This window comes from Suricata suricatta, chromosome 15 (genome assembly GCF_006229205.1).
Source record: "Suricata suricatta isolate VVHF042 chromosome 15, meerkat_22Aug2017_6uvM2_HiC, whole genome shotgun sequence".
In the NCBI taxonomy this organism is placed as follows: domain Eukaryota; kingdom Metazoa; phylum Chordata; class Mammalia; order Carnivora; family Herpestidae; genus Suricata; species Suricata suricatta.
In genome coordinates, this window is record NC_043714.1 from 6,846,832 (window position 1) to 6,864,595 (window position 17,764).

The window sequence follows — 17,764 nt, forward strand, 5'->3', positions numbered from 1 at the left end:
CGGCGTTGGCGGCTCGGGCGGCAGCGGGGCGGGCTCCGCGGCGCTGTGCCTGCGCCTGGGCAGGGAGCAGCGGCGCTACTCGCTGTGGGACTGCCTCTGGATCCTGGCCGCCGTGGCCGTGTACTTCGCGGACGTGGGCACGGACATCTGGCTCGCCGTGGACTACTACTTGCGCGGCCAGCGCTGGTGGTTCGGGCTCACGCTCTTCTTCGTGGTGCTCGGCTCGCTCTCGGTGCAAGTGTTCAGCTTCCGCTGGTTTGTGCACGATTTCAGCACCGAGGACAGCGCCACGACCGCCGCCGCCTCCAGCTGCCAGCAGCCTGGAGCCGATTGCAAGACTGTGGCCAGCAGCGGGGCTGCAGCCGCGGAAGGCGAGGCTCGTCCTTCCACGCCGCAAAGGCAAGCGTCCAACGCCAGCAAGACCAACATCCCCGCCACCAACAGCGGCAGCAACAGTAGCGGGGCCACCCGGGCCAGCGGCAAACACAGGTCTGCGTCCTGCTCCTTCTGCATCTGGCTCCTGCAGTCACTCATCCACATCTTGCAGCTCGGGCAAATCTGGAGGTACGGTATCAGAGGTGGGGAAGGGGAGATTTGCTTCTGCTACTACATCCCCACTGCTTTGCTTTTTTGCACGAAAATTCTTTAGGGTTGCTGTGGTAGTAACCATAGTCACACTCTTTCAGGGTTTTTTTTTTTTTTTCTTAAACTAGGTTTTGCGGTTTTAAGATCTGTGATCACAACCTAAGGGGGAAGGGAAGTGAGAAACAAGGGACAGGCAGCAAAGTGGTTTTGATCAACCCACCCCTCTGTGTTCCCACTCTGCATCACTAGCTTCTCTGTGTTTATATGCTACCCCTTCCCCATTTTTTAGTGATGCTGTTTCAGGGGGTAGGAGAAGATTCCTGTCACATCTTATGTTGCATTTGTGGTGTATCTTGCAATTTGGAGGGCTTCTTTTGTTCTCTGTTGGTAATTCTAGTTATATGGGAATTCTTACTGCTCAGAAGTACCCAAATTTGAATTCTCACTGTTAGTGAAGTACTGTGCTCCAAGTAAAAAGCTCAGTAGGGAGAGAGCTATAGTCTATAATCTAGAATCTATATTTATATCTATCTCCAAATGTGAGTTGGGACACTTTTGTGATGTATTTTCCGGTTACCATGCCATACCCCCCCACATTGTGACTTCTCACATAACTAAGAAACCTTAGAAAAGGGGTGGCGCATCTTGTAAACTTTAATCGGACTTGGCATCTTCTTTGGTTGCTCTGCTACTTGTCATCTGGTCCACCAAGTCTATTTGCACAGATATCACTTCCACATAGACACTGGAAGACAAAGCTAAACTCTTGGGGCAGAGTGAGCCGTCATTTGAGCAGTCACTGCCTAGATTTAGGAATATAATGAAACAAAGTGCTCAGAAATATGTTCCTTCAACTTATGTGCATTTTAATAGCTTTTTTGAAGCAATACTTAACATCTACAAAAATTCTTTGTACTGAAGCACTTAGATGCTAACATTCCAGAGCTTTTTTTTGGGGGGGGGGTTACAATGACTTAATAAATAGGTAGTGTAAGTAAAATAAGGACACATCCTAGTAAGTGCACCAATGTGGGGCTGTGGGATGCTATGCCCCGTGTCCTTTTCAATTTCATTTGTAGTTATCTTTGTGATAAAGACATTATACATCATTAACTATGCCGAGGTATCCCATGCGGAAACAACTCTGAGAATTTGTGGACTGGGACTAAAAACTTCTTTTGTTTGTGGCGAACAGTAGTGTTTTCATTGAGGAGAGAAAGTGTGGTTACTTTGCAGCCATTCCTGGGACTGTTGCTTTGTAAAGCAGGGTAAGCATTGCCAGAGATGGCAAACTTTCAAATTGTGAAATTTTTTTTTTCAAACAGATACTTTCTGGAAAAGTGATATATGAGAGGCAGTCAGGCACATTGATGTTGGAAACCTCCATAATTTGGACTCAAAGGACTTTGATATGTCAATTAAATGTGCTAGGTGTATGTTGCATGAATGACTATTATAAAGTCTTCAAATTTGATGAAGAACTCGAATGTTCGCATTACTTACTGAAATTGTTTAGTGGTTAGGTGCCTATGGTTAGCAGTTTTCATCTGATAATGTGGAAAAAAAGCTTAACATTCCATTTGTTAACTTTTGCAAACTTTATGCAGGATTTGGAAATCACTTTATACCTTTAAAATGTCTAGACTTATGTAAATAATGCAGGCCCTTCTCTTATTCACTGAAGAACTATCCACGCTTTCTGCAGATTGATGGTTTATGAGAAATATGTAACCAAATTGTGTGATGTGAAAAATAATTTTAATTAGCAATGTGTTTACTACTAGACCTTTGAAACCAAACATTTTCCCAGTTGAAAAATGACATTTAGTTATCCCAGGAGATAAAATGCAGAAAGTGAGAAATAATTAGGAAAAGAAGAAGGCTTACCTACATCTCAGTGAGACCACAGCCATGGGGTAAGCTGGCCATCCAGAAAAGCTGGATCTAGGAGGAGGAGGGATGGAAGGGGAAGGTCAAATGCAGAAGGAAAAGCACAGGCTGTCTGACAAATGCATATGACTCTTTTGTTAAGTATTCCTACAGTGTTTTCCTCAGAGGCTTTGAAGTTTTTTCTGCTAATGCATGGTTATTTGGGAGGAAATATTGTTGAAAGTAGTTTCAGATATTTGTCTATATTTTCAGAATGTTGCCTTTAATATGTAAGCCTGAATGATCTAACCTAACTGTTCTTGATGCTTCTAGTTATGATATTTGGGGGATGGAGGGGTAATTTGGTGGAGGCATTAGCTAAGAATCAACCTCATTTTCTCCTTATGAAGTATTTTGAAACAGACAATCAAGCAAACTTTAGCCTAATTTGGGAAATTGAAAAGGGAGCAGAAAGGTTCATGAAATGTAACACTCAGGTGCATTCTAAATTGTTCCAACTTCTCCGAGTGTAGAGTATTGGAATGCAACTTTGGGCAGTAAGCACATCTTTGATAATAAGCTAGTGAAATGCGGTTCATCTCAGATTATTGTACGAGACCATTATCTTAGGCCATTAGGATTCCTTAAATTAAGAGCACCCCTCTGCTGTTCCCAGTTTTTCTTTTCAGTGCATTACACACAAATGTTGCAGAAACACTGAGGTACCGAATGGTTCAAAGCTCAGGGGTCATTATTCATGTTTTAACACGCTACTTTCTAAGATCAATAAAATAGATTTTAGCTAGGTCAGTAACTGTTCCTTGTATTTCCATGAAATTTTGGGTATTTTAGGTAAGGGCGAGGTTCTAAAAGCTTTCTGTAGACACAATCCTTTGAAATAACATCAAAGTGTTTGCTTGTTCAGATATAGCGATCTGAAACATTTTGGGCAAGGTTTGAATGTATTTATACATTTACTACAAATGCAATTGCTGAAAGCAATGATACATATTCATTTTAATTAAAGTTTACTAATGGGAAATTAATGGCAGCTTTTAAAGTCACAGGAGTTGATTCTGGGAAAAAGCCATTTGAAATAATGAAGTGAACTTTTGCTACCATGTGAAAAAAAGCAATTATGACTTTAAAGGCAATGTGCATGCAAATGAAGAAGTATTTTTTTTTCTTGTTCATTTCATATGATTCCAGAAGTCACTAAGAGTGCAGTGCAGCCAGTAGGCATCACAAATGCCCGATTGGAAAAGGTTTTAGTCTTCACACCCATGATCAATTATATCTAGATGGCTGCTTCCTTCAGAATTTATGATTTACTCTCAAAATTCTAATGCAGTTTTTCCTATATATGTGTATGCATATCCTTTTTTGGTTGCCTTTTAGCAAGCAGGCATTTTGCAAACAATAAGTGACTGGATGGAAGAATGGGGGAGTGTGTTTAGTCTTTGACTATTTTGGGTTCTGTTTCTGAATATCGATCATGAGAGTCCTGTGGTGAAGACCTGGTAAAAGAACATTTCTCCTCTTCTCATGCTTGACATTCCACAAAGTATAACATGTGTTCCATATTCAAATAAATGGGAAAAGGGCAGATTAAATGGAATTAAACAGATCTTTCTATAGCAGGACTTCTCAGAGCCTTTCAGAAGCTGATGTGCAAAAAAATAAAATCAGCTAAGGTGCAGTGATCAATATCTTTTTAAAGGTATACTTACTAAATACTCTTGAGGCACACCAGGAACTTTGAGAAATGCTGTTCTAAGTCATTCTTAAATCTGGCCAAGCATGAAGAATACTTTTTTGCAGCGCTTTAAAATTTTACAAATGTTTGTATACTCTTTATCTCAACTTCGTTTTATAATAACCTAAGAGAAAAATCGTTAGTAGCTCTATCTATGAGAAAAGTGGCTCAGAGAATTACCCAACTATGATGTGAAATAGCTAGGAGTCAAAACCAGGCTCACCATACCCTAAAGTCAGTGCTCTTTCTGGATCAGTTCACTATCTCCAGATGCCAGCTTGGATAATAATGACAATACTGTATAAAAATGACACTTGACCTTCACTAAGGATTGGAAAGTGGGAGAGGGAGCTGAAGTTTAGACAGGGAAAGAGATCTGTCCAATAACAACACACCAATAGTCAACTGGCAGAATGGGGCCTGGGGCTCAGTACGTCTGACTGCAAGCCCAGTGCTCCTGTTCTCCACCGTTGGGTCCTGCTGAGCTAATCGTATTAAATCCCAGTTGGGTAACGGACTGATGATTGAATGGCGTGTGCAGGGGAATGCATGGAAAGAACACTGCAAATGATAAAAGAGATTCTAACGGTCAAGGATGGGTAGGGAAATAGCATATAGGTTACGCCTGTGACTCCTGAAAAAGTACTTCATTGATTTGGAGTTAGTTCTGAATTCTAACATAGGTCAGGCAAGATTGATGCCCTTTCCTGAGTTCGTTGAATGGTTTCTTTTTCTGTAAATTTGTGTTTCCCTCCACTGCGTATTAAAAAATTTATTCATTCTGCATATAGTGAGCACCTGTTCTATCCAAGGCATTGTTCTAGTTACTAATTACCCCCAAATGAATACAATACACATAATCTTTTAAGGATTCCATTGTCTGGTGAGGAATTCAGAAAAGGAAACAAACAATTTCAATACAAGGAAATAAGCACTATGCCAGAACAGGAGACTCAAGCCATCTTAGGGATTCAGGTGAGACTCTGGAGTAGGGGATATTTGAACAAAGGTTCAAATGAGGAGAAAATCTCCTGTCTGAATAAAGCGGGTCAATGGTGGCAGAGCCTTGGATATGACTTTGTGTAAAGGCATAGGAGTGGGGTGGGCGGGGAAGAAAGAACAAGGCAGGTTAAGTGTGTCCTTTGAACAGAGTGAATGAGATATAATAGCTAGAGGTGAGAGAAGAGAATTCTTTGCATAGACACTGAAGGGGATTTATATTTTATTCTGAAAGCATTGAGAAATCCAGGATTATAAGAGCGTGTGAGGAGAGGGATTGTTAACAAAAATGTTAAAACAGTGTTTTATCCAAAGGAATGGCACAAAGTTCAGTTTCAGAGGATATATCAATTCCTCTCAGAATCAGTCATATCTTTCTCAGCTACTAAAATTTGTTGATTTAAAAAAGAATTTTAAAAACATTTTTAAAATTAAGTTTTGAGAGACAGAGAGAGACAATGTGATCAGGGGAGGGGCAGAGGGAGAGAGGGAGACACAGTATCTGAAGCAAGCTCCAGGCTCTGAGCTGTCGGCTCAGAGCCCAACTTGAGATTCAAACCCATGAACCAGGAGATCATGACCTGAGCTGAAGTTGGACACTTAACTGACTGAGCCACCCAGGCGCCTCCCCGCCCCCCACCTTTGTTGATTTTAAAGGGATCAAGTTTGGATGTAATTGGATGTAATTGGAGTGCCTAAATAGGCTCAATGAGATTGGGTGGAAAGACAGATGGGTTTAATTTGTTCATAGATTTATGCTAAAGGAAACACTTGACAAAAGTTTATTGCTGGCTACCTTTGGAAGAGATTTTCCTTAGGATACAGTGGTCTTCGTGTTATTCAAATTTAGGTTTCCTCGAACTTAGAAACTTGTTCTTTCTGTTTTTGTAACCCTTTTTCAATTTTCGGAGGGTTTCTGTGTCTTTCCTATTTGATCCTCAGAGTAACCTCTGAGGCAGCACTTTGATTTTGCAAATGTGGAAATTGAGAGAGAATGTTAAGTGGTTTTTCACTCCCTGTGTCAGGTAGTTGTGCACCGAGTCTAGGCTAGAATTCAGTATTGAAAAAAGGGAGGGGGAAAAAGGCAACATGAGAAATCGTGGATGAGATTGGGGGTCATTAGGTAGAAGAGAAGGCTGAGAAGTTAAATGCTCCCTGGCAAGTACTGAAGGGTTGAAATGAGGGTGAGGCACTGGAGTTGGGTGTGAGCCCTCTGGGATATGATGGAGGGGACCTACAAAAGAGATTTTGAATTAATGAATAGAAGCATTTTTTTAATTAGTTAAAGGCTTCCAGAGATCAACTAGGATTCCTTATCAGCAGTGAGTTCCCCACCCTTGGAGTACCTACACATGGTTTAGAAAACTCAATGCAGAGTTGTGGCAGAAAAAAAAAACTCTTTAAGTATCATGCAGAGGGTTGAACACCTTCCAGCCCTGAGATTTCATGACCGTTTCCAACATTACATGCTGCTCCAAACATAGTGGACTAACCTTTGCCTTTTCGCCGATGGAGGAAGTAGGAGTTTGTTTGAAACACTACATTTATGTTACTTGGAAATCTATTCATTGGTTTATGGACCCAGTCTCTTCCCGGGAGCATCACAAATCTCTGTAACACCCTTGAGTGTTGGGCTTGCTGTTTAAATCTCTGAGTTACCTACCAGATATAAATTCACACACAACCAGACAGTCCTCTGTGCACGGACTGGGGTTTCTCTATGTGTTGGAATAATCTATGCATAAATCTCTGTGGTAGATATACTTATTTTAATATCTTTGCAATAACTAGTGCAAAAGTTGTGGGGTTTTTTCCCCTACTCACTTGAACCATATACTGTTTACCTCGCAAGGGCGAAAAAACATTTTATGGTGATTACATTCTGATGGAATTGCAGACTTCCTGCATAGAGGAGTTAAAAGTAGTATCTATACAAATGGATGCTATCATTTTTGAACAGTATCCACAAATCCTTGGCTCAGTAGCCTTGAAGGTCTTTGCTCAGTCACTTATAAAAAATTCTTTAAATGTTTGAATATCCAAGTACACATCTTGCTATTAAATATGTTCTATAGGGGTGCCTGGGTGGCTCGGTTGGTTAAGCGTCTGGCTTCGGCTCAGGTCGTGATCTCACGGTTAGTGGGTTCGAGCCCCACATCGGGCTCTGTGCTGACAGCTAGCTCAGAGCCTGGAGCCTGTCTTCAGATTCTGTATCTCTCTCTCTCTCTGACCCTCCCCTGCTCACACTGTCTCTTTCTGTCTCTCAAAAATAAATAAAAACATTAAAAAATATTTTTAAATATATTTTATGGTTTGGATGAAATCATTTACCTGGGATACTTAATAACACCAACCACTGGGTAACAGATACAGAATGACTTCCTTTTGTATGGACTCACTGGCTAATCCAATTAGCACTTTCTTTGACTTGCTTTAGAATTTGAACAAGGTCCTAACTAGGCTCATGGAAGCAAGATCAGGAATTAGAACTGGAGTTTTTAGCCTTATGCGTTATCAAATATAAGAGGTAGCTAGTCATAAAAAAAAGTGCTTGTCGGGTATAATCTTACAAAATAGTTGTAATGTGTTGGTGGATGTCTGGGAAAAACAAATTCTCTTGAATGGCATTGCACAATTCTGACCACCACCAAGTGACTTTCTTCTGGTTACATGCTGGGGTCATCAGTAACTGAAGGTGTGGCTGGTCAGGAAAGAAGACCATGGGCCAGTCCTTGGGAAGTTGTCCCAGTGGTTTTGGAGATTACGTGAGTAAGAACACATGCTCGGTGAAGATTTACTGACCTGGGAATGAAGCCCAGGCATTATTCTTTCTTCTCTGTGACAACAAGGCAGTTTGCTTCTTGAGTTTCTAAGGGTGCAGTGAATCAGAAAGGGTGCTGTTATCTAGAAACGATATTACCTGTTGCCCCTGCTCTTTTTTCTGGATCACTAGAATTGGGGAAGTGGGGCTAAATTTCATAAAGTACTGGTTCTGCTCAGAGAAGGATGCATCCAGAAGCCCGGGTTGGCGTTCCTGTGCTTGCTGATGGAAAAGTCAGACTGGGAAGGCTTTGGGATAAAACTCTTTCACTTTATGCTTACCTACACTTGACTGCCTGACACTAGACTTATGTATGGGATGATTTGGTATTGCTGTTGCTTCTATTTGTCTATGCAAAGAAGGTTTGTACCTTCTGCTACACACCCATCAATGCTGTATTTCTTATCACCATAAACCGGTAATTTCACGTCTAGTATATCCACAGGACTAATATAGATTACTGATTGCAGAAGAAACTTAGGAAGGCTAAAATGGAACTAAATCAGTCCAGAAATTTTCTAGAGGCAGTGATCTGAAGGACAGCATCCTTTCCAACCCTAAGATGATGGGTCATAGTTGGAATATTGGTGATGCGTCTTCATTTTAGAGGCACCTGTCCTTTGGGCAAGTGGACAATGTGAGGAATCAGAAGAGATGAACTGGTTGTTTGATACAGCTCAGACCCCAGTCAGGTGACCTCAGTGCTCTGGGCTCCATGTGTCAGTGTGATGACAGAGCACAGCTCCTGGGACCCCTCAAAATTTAAATCTTTGTTTGGTTTCCTCCTTCTGAGCCTTAATTTTCTATTGGTATTTTATGATTCATCAAAAACTAATATTCAAGGTTCCTTCCAGGTCCAAAAGTCTGGTCTTGCTTTGACTATGAATTCTTCTGGTTTGCCCAGTCCCCAGAGCATTAACACCACAGAGTCTCTATGTGTTCTTCTGAGGACATCATCCTTGTACTGTTTCTCTGGTTATGTACAAGGGACTTTCCAGAGTTGATAACGTTAGCATCTAATGTCTGCCAATTGGTGTGATCTACACATGAAGACAGACCTTAGGCTTGTTTGTGTAATGTAACTTATTTTCTGTCATTTCTGCATTTTAGTTTTAATGAAAGATACCATATTCACAAAAACCCACGTCTAAGCCTTTGATGCTGATGTGGAAAGTGTTCCCATATTGCTAATCCTAAGATATCTATCATATAGACCTGAGAAGCCAAAACTGTCATTTCCATTTCCTGTAGTGAGGTAGGCACAGCTGGGATGCTATGATTAGCAAATAAGAACAATGCTTCACGGGCTTAAAAAGAACTATCCGTTATGTCAGTGAGAAAGAGGGCTGTTGTTAGAGCTAGGTGGGCTTTTAAATTCAAAGCCTGTCCTTGGTTACACTGTCACTGATTTAATATGCTAGAAATAGCATTTAAACTCTATATGAAGACACTATATCGAAGCCTGTCCTCATTAAAGAATGGGGTATGTTACTCGGAGAGCAATGCATTACCCGTTCTTGGATAGGAATTGCCTTTGATCTCTAAGATGTTAGCTATCTGTTGGGAAGCTGAATAGTTTTCAACCCCGTGACAACATTTCATGTATTTCATTTTTTTTTTTTGCAAAAAATTTTAAGCATCTATTTTAAAATGATCTGAAGTGTGTCAAACTATTTTTTCCTCTTCATGATTCATAAGTAGGCTGTTTGAATCAGTTCTACTTCTTTTGTTTAATTTATGCACATGCCCTGTTTTCCTGCCAGGGGACTACTTTTATATAAACAGATCAGTGGGCAGTGTGTGGGGTGGGTGAGGATTAGTCAAACAAAATCATGCACATATAGAAAAAGTGGTATCTACAGTGAATACGGGTCTAAAAAGACTTGGGATGACTTTGATTGGGCTTCTTATCAAGTACACTCGTACAATGTCACCTTTCTGAACCACCAGCCTGAGAGATTTCATCGGTATAAAGCAATAGGACTTCTTTCTGCAGCTCAGATAATAGTTGTGAATAAAGATATGGGGATTCTTTACAGTTCAAGTCTTTTTTCAGTAGCAGAGAATCAATAATCAAAACAAAGGTAGCCCTTGTAGCCATAACAGTAACAAAGTGATCCTCCATTATTCCTATCATTGGTTTATGGCCCAGTCACTGGAATCGATGTAATGGTAACACTGAAGAAAGAAATGATCCTTCAGCAAAGCAGGGGAAAGGGTTTGTAAAGGTTTCTTTATTTCAGTAGATTTTCAGCTCATTAATTAATTTCCTGCTTTACAAAAGTAAATTTGATAACAATTATTTTTGTAAATGTAGGTCAGTGCCAGAAGGTTTTCTGAAGAGATTTATGGTACTTGGATCTGTTATTCTACTATAAATTAGGAAGTATGTCCCATAGGGTTTCATTTTTCCAGGGGACGTCCTACTATTACAAGTAGTAGTCACTGATATAGCCTACAGGATTTTTCTTGATTTGGTGATGGCTGGGTTAGAAAAATTGAGTTCTATACGGGAGCAGGTCATGTAACACTATTCTAATGAAAGCACAAATATTATCTATGTTCATACTTCTGAAAAGTAGTCAATAGTTATTAGTTACTCGACGGCATAATATCTACCTACTTTATTTTTTAAATGTTTATTTATTTATTTTGAGAGAGAGAGAAAGAGAGAGCCAGAGAGGAGGCAGAGAAAGAGAGAGAGAGAGAGAGAGAGAGAGAGAGAGAGAGAGAGAGAGAGAGAGAGAATGAATCCCAGGCAGGCTCCATGCTGTCAGCACAGAGCCCGATGGGAGGCTAGATCCCATGAACTGCAAGATCATGACCCGAGACAAAAATCAAGAAAAGCTGGTCACTTGACTGAGTCACCCAGGTGCCCTTCTACCTACTTTAAAATAAGATTGGAATCAAATTATTAAGAAGGAAGAAACCTGAATCTTCTGTCAAGAAAGCATGACCAAATATCCTGGAAATTATCATTGAGATCCATTCTCTGACCCATTCCTAGGAGGTGAGGGTACTGTAGATAAGGCATGCATTTATGAGCCTGGAGAGAAATTTGGCCATGAGAGAAATGAACAAAAATGGATAATTTTGTTTCAAAATCAGAGGCTGAAATTTCAATCTTTGGGAATGTGAGTGGGAAAATTGTACTGACAACCATTTTAAAACTCATCACAGCAAAGCTTAAAGCAATGCTTCAGTAGCCAGACCAAGCAAGAACCATTAGATGAGTTTGTTCTAGGAAAAAAGGGGCAAAACTCTAGTTGTGAAAATAATCAGGTTTAGGTTCACTTGATATTGAGGTCACCAGCGGGGTCTGTAGTCTGAAGGTGTTTGACCCTGTAGTCCTGGGTTAACACACAAATCAGAAGTAGGTAAGAAGTCTGGCCAAGGCACATCACCACAAATAGTGACATAATAGAAACTTGGGAATCCAAGTGAGGTCCAGAAACAAACTTGTTAATAGTAAAGGTAGGTGAGAATCTGAAATCAAATGCATCACAAAAGCAAACTATAACTGCTTCAAAAAACTAAAGGGGAAATTTGTTTCATTTATGTTCTCATTATATAATTTCTGCCTGGTCAGATACTGAGAGTAGGTCTACAGAGTGGATGTCTAGTTCCTTTTTTTTTTAGTGTTTATTTATTTATTTTGAGAGAGGGGTGGGGAGGGGCAGAAAAAGGAGGAGGAGAGTGAGAATCCCAAGCAGGCTCTGCACTGACATGGGGCTTGACCTCAGGAACTGCGGCTCCCATGAGATCATGACCCAAGCTTAAATCAGGAGTCCAACGCTTAACTGACTGAGCCACCCAGGTGTTCCGTGGAGGTCTAGGTGTGATGGCAATGAGGGGAGGTCACAGGGCTGGGATTGCAGGTAGGCTCTCACTCCACTGCTATTGATACAGGCAAATTCATTAGCGGTTTATGGACTAAATCACGACTCAGTCACTGTAATCAGTGGCTGAGGATAGAATAAGTGACAAAAAAATAAGTGGCCAGTGATAACCTTTCAGTCGTGGATTCCACAAACATCTGTTTAAAATCATCGTAAGGAACATGTTTTAAAAAAGAAGATGCTCTCAAAAGGCTTATTGTCCCAGGAGGGAGGGAAGTCACGTTCACGGCACCACATCTCTCTGTGATGTGGTGCTGAGGACAGAGCTGTCACCTTGCAATGCAAGCTACCATCTGCAACCAGTGTATCCACCTCTCTTGGAAGTGTCTCAGGAATGCAGACTCTCAGGGTCACCTAGACCCACCCACCATAGTCCCTACTATGATAGGGACTATGGACAGGACCCCCCGGGGATTAATATGGACATTGAGGTTTGAGAAGCAGAGAGGGGAGCCATCCCTTTGAACTGAAATGGTCAGGGACGATTTCTCTGAGCTGAATATTAATGGAACATATGGTTGATCCAGTTGTGTTGACTGGCTTTCTCATCAAAGTCAGCACACCCACTATGAAAGCAAGGGCTGGTACTTGGAGATGGTTGACTGTGGGGTCTCCTTATAGGCAATACTGTAAGCAAAGGTATGACATCTTCCATTGACACAGAAAGTGAAAGGTTTTAATAACATCTTTATGAAAAAGCTATTATGTTATAGTTTTGTTGTTCACAGCTGATCTCCAGGAGATTAATTCAGCACATTGGCCACCCGTCTCTCACAGTTCTAAGTACTCATGCCCTTGGGATGGATGGAACGGACAAGCGTGGTGAGAGAAGGAAGTTGGCAGACACTAAGGAAGGCACTGCCCAGAGTAAGCAGACACAAGGGATGGATGCAGCGTGGTGGTGCTTGCCTGCCAAGGCGTAATGATTGCTGCCTTTGCTCAGAGAGGTGGAGCTGGGCAGTTTGTCATATTCCTTCCTAGTCAGAAGTTTCTGAAAAAGCAGCAGCCCCATGGGGGAGCAAACAACATCATCCTCCCTGTCTGTCCGGATGGTGGGAAAGAAGTTAGGTTGTGGGCTTCTCTCACCCCCAGCTTTTAGTCCCATAGACCAAGGAGCCCCTGCTTCTGCAAGGGGAAGGGAGGACGAAGGGAGGAAATAGAAGGAAATGGAACTTGACCTCTAGGCCCATGAGACAAGGCCCTGGCCAGGAGTCAGCATGGCATTTTTACAAAACAATATGGAGAGATGTCTGGTGACCAACCCACTTCATGCAGTTCAGTCCCTCCCCATGACCCCAAGACCAACAAGCCAGGCTAGATCACGGGAAGATTTCATGCTTTACTGTTTGTCCTCCTACCTGAGAACTAGAACACTCCGCATTAGGACAGAATAGGCCCGCGTCTGTATTGTAGAATAAAAAGAGAGAAAATAGAGAAAGGATGACCTTCCCAGAAATGCTTCTTTTCAGAGTAGTAGTTTTCTCATCTTCCTTTCGTGCAGCAGCTGGTGTTGCTATGCTGTCGTTTATGTTGCTAAGGCTCCTTCCCCCATCTGTCTGCTAGAATGTGACTGTTTCCATCCGTGTTCTTCAAGGGTTTCCATGGAGAGTGACTGAGTTAATTTTTCTAGGTCTGTGCCATCAGGAGGTGTGGTCACCTGCCAGGCTCTGGACCTGCATGGCTCTTCAGTGTGATAACCCTGAGCTGCATGTGGCTGTTGAGCATTTGAAATGTGTGTTGTAAGGGTCAAGTTCCCTGGGGACTTTGAGGACTTAGTGTGGGGATGGAAAAGGGATGACAAACATCTCACTGACAATCTTCATATTGATTATGTTTTGAACCAATAATATTTTGGATATAGTGGGTTCAATAAAATATATTGTTTAAGTGGATTTCACCTGTTGCTTTTTATACTTTATAAATGTGACCACCGGAAAATTAAAAGTACGTGTGTGGCTCGCGTTATATTTCTGTTGGATGGAGCTGCTCTAGGTAACGCCAAGACTCAGTTCTTGAGAAGTAAGAACAGGGAAATCCTAAGTGAAATGGCTCAAAATACGACATCAAAATTTACTAGAAGTTACCATAGGAAAGGCAGTGACTTGTGTCATTGCAGAAGCAGGCTGACTTAATGGGTTTTGCAAGTAAGATTACCTGCTGGTAAAAACTGACTCTTTGGGAGATAAAACCCCTAATGTGAGTAAAGCCCGTTGTCTTCCCTGCTTCCTCTTTGCTTAAGGCCTAGTGACATGCTGTGCTTATTTGGTGGTTTAATAAATAGCATTTGATCATGACAATAAGGACTAAATCTCTGTTAAGTGCTATTGCAGCTGGGAGAGCACCTTTCCTCACATGAAGTCATCTAATCTTCTCGCCAGCCCCTCAAGGTGGATGTTATTATGGTTCTCACTTGGGGAGGAACTCCCTGAGGTTCAGAGGAGGTAGGAAACTTGCCCAAGTGCACACGGCTGCTAAATAGTGAGTATCGGCTCTCGGAACCATAACTTTGGCCTCCATATCTTGTACTTATGCCACTATGTCTTACTACTCTTCGATTAATCTAAGAGAATTGCATAGACGGGTATTTCCTCCCCTTTCAGACTGCCAACTGTGCGGAACCCTGCAATGAATTCAATTGTACTGTGTCACCAATGGAAATGAGTTAAGACCAGTTTTTGGGATTTTGCTCAGACTACTAGGAAAGGGAGAGACAGATCTGATGAGAGAGGTCAGATCTGATTCTTGACTGAGCTGTAAACTTCTCAGTTATAAAATGGTGAGTGAGAGTTACATCAGACAATTTCTAAAGCCTCTGTCAGTTCTATTATTCTGTGAAAACTGTATGGAGCATATCAACTCCTTTCATTCACCTTTTTGAATATACACATCGAAAGCAATATTCATGCTTTATTGACCTAAGCTAGGTTTCTGATAAACTATTCCGGAAATTGATATTTCACACCAAACTTCAAACACAGAGACCGTGGATCAATTTTATCCATGATGTGTCACTTTCATTTGAGAACCTCCTAGTAAAATACATGCTTTTATCCATGGGGAAATGTGCAACACTAAAGAATATTAAGTAGGCTCCAGCCCCATGTGAATAGTATGTAATTAACCTGTATTATATCCTCATTTTGCATGCGGTCATGCTTTGCATACACTAGAGTTCTCCTCCACATATGTTCATGAATTATGGATTCAGCTACAAGCATGCAAGGCAGGACCACTCTGTCAGTCACAGCACTTTCTCTGAGACCAGCACGGTTTATGTCTGTGTGACACAACTTCAAATTCAACTCCTAAACCCTGTCTTAGAGGACCAACTCTGTGCAAGTCTAGCATATGCAAGCGCTAGAAAATTCATTCTCAAATGCACACAATTCAAGATTTTCACAATCAGACACAAGTTTTTAGGAAGGCATTTCCAAATGTTCAATTCTAAGAAAAAAAAAAAACCCTCTGCCTATGTAAAAGATGGACCCCTTCTTTCCCCTCCTCCCCCACCAAGTGGATACAATTTGCTTTGGAAGGGCTTGCCAACTTTGATCTGGTTTTTTAATGTCTTTTTGGGGGGGGCAGTTAGCATTCAATGAAAAATATGCAGCATTGTTTTTCTTTTTAGTTCAGTGGTATCTTTGCAAAATGCAGTTTTTCCAGAGAGACTGGTGAGTGGAAGCTCCCTGAACAAGATCAAGGACGTATTTCCAAATGGTTATCTTTTCTAAAATAATATAAGTATTGGGAATATTAGAGAAGGAAGTCTCCTGCTGTCTTCAGAGGCAGGGGAAAGATATGAATGAGGGTAGACTTGAAATATATTTGGAACTTGAAAATATTCTATAATGAGTAAATGCAATGAAAGCACTTAAGTAGACTTGGACGGTTCTCACTGAGGATTCTGATCGTACTGGTAAGAACTCTATTTAATGAGCTATTGGAAAAGGCATAAACATAAACAGAGTTGGGAGCATGTTAAATAAAGATGCTCTGTAAATGCAGACTGGGCAATTAAAAAAGATTTACCAGAGAAAAGCTAAATACAGTATAGTGGATAATTAATGGGCCTTTGACAACTCAGTAATAAGTACCCTGAACTTTTAAAATAGCGCATTAACATCTGTGCATGTTGGAAGGAGGGTTTGCTTTTACAGTGAACACCAGTTAGCTAGGAAATTTCCCCACAGAAGTTAATTAGGGATTTCTAGTAAAGGAACCCGATGGTTAACCTTCTGAGCCAAAGGTGACCCACTGCTATTCATTCATGGGCTTCTCATTGAGCCTAAAAGGAGTTTGGTTATAAATTCCTTTCTCCTTTTTCTCAGTTCCCTTAGCCCTAGATGCTATTTTAGCTTTTCGGATTTACCTTTCTTAGTTGAGGAAACAAACTTCACTTTATAGGTGGGGAGAGCTAACTTGGAAAAGGCCTCTGTAGGTGAGGGCGCATTCGCTGAATGGACTGGGCCATTGGTCACTGGGACCTGATGCACCTTTGGTACTCAGCTCAGTAAAGATCACTCGGAGGAAGGTGCTATTGAGACCCAACCAACTTCTTTTATTTCTTTATATATTCATTTAACAAGTTTAAGCATTTTTATTTAATTTTAACTTTGTAGTCAATATATTTTTTCAAGCAGTTTTATGTTTACAGAAAAAATTAGACGGGAAGTACCGAGTTCTCAGATACTTGTCTTTGCCTCCATTTTCGCTAACATCGACCTTGTATATTAATATAGCACACTGGATATGATTTGTGGACCAATGCTAATACCTTATCATTATGAAAGCCTATACTTTACATTAGAGTTTATTCTTTATTTAGTAAATTCTACAGATTTTGGCAAATGTGTAATGACTTCTATCCACCATTACAGTGTCTTAGAGAATAGTTTTGTGGTCCTAAAAATCCCACATGCTCCGTCTCTTCATCCCTGCCTACACCCAGCCCCAGCAACCACTGATCATTTTTCTTTATCCTTAGTTTTGTCTTTTCCAGAATGTCATGTCTTTGGAATCATGCAGTACGTAAGCTTTTAAGACCGGCTTCTTTCACTTACAGTATGCATTTAGGGTTCTTCCCTGGGTTTCTGTGGCTTCATGGCTCATTTCTTTTCAGTACCGAGTAATACTGAAGTGTATGGATTCACCACAATTATTCATTCAGTTACTAAAGGACATCTCGGATGCTTCCAAGTTTTGACAATTATGAATAAAGCTGCTGTAAACATTTGTGTGCAGATTTAGGGTAGATATGTTTTTAGCTCGTTTGGTAAATACCAAGGAGAACAATTTCTGGGTGTTCTGGAAAGAGTCTGTTTGATTTTATAAGAAACTGCCAAACTGTTTTCTTTTTCTTTTTTTTTAAATAATAGTTTATTGTCAAATTAGTTTCCATATAACACCCAGTGCTTCTCCCCACAAGTGCCCCCCCACCATGACCATCACCCCCTCCCCTTTCAGTCCAAGGATCGTCTCCAGTATTCAGTAGTCTCCCTTGATCTGTGTCCCTCGCTCTTCCCCGCTCTCTTTCCCCCTTCCTCTCCCCATGGTCCCCTGCAGGTCTCTCCTGTTAGACCTATGAGTGCAAACATATGGTATCTATCCTTCTCTGCCTGACTTATTTCACTTAGCATGACACCCTCAAGGTCCATCCACTTTCCTACAAATGGCCATATATCATTCTTTCTCATTGCCATATAGTACTCCATTGTATATATACCACATCTTCTTAATCCATTCATCAGTTGATGGACATTTAGGTTCTTTCCATGATTTGGCTATTGTAGAAAGTGCCGCTATGAACATTGGGGTACATGTGCTCCTATGCCTCAG

At 41.1% G+C, this 17,764-nt stretch overlaps 1 protein-coding gene across 1 annotated transcript in view; it reads left to right on the forward strand.

Moving 5' to 3' along the window:
• XKR4 (XK related 4) overlaps nt 1-17,764 on the forward strand; it is a 411,991-nt gene that overhangs the window by 1,886 nt on the left and 392,341 nt on the right. Inside the window, exon 3 of the mRNA XM_029924011.1 lies at nt 1-564. Within this exon, the coding sequence (XP_029779871.1) occupies nt 1-564 (564 nt within the window). The remainder of the gene's footprint in view (nt 565-17,764) is intronic.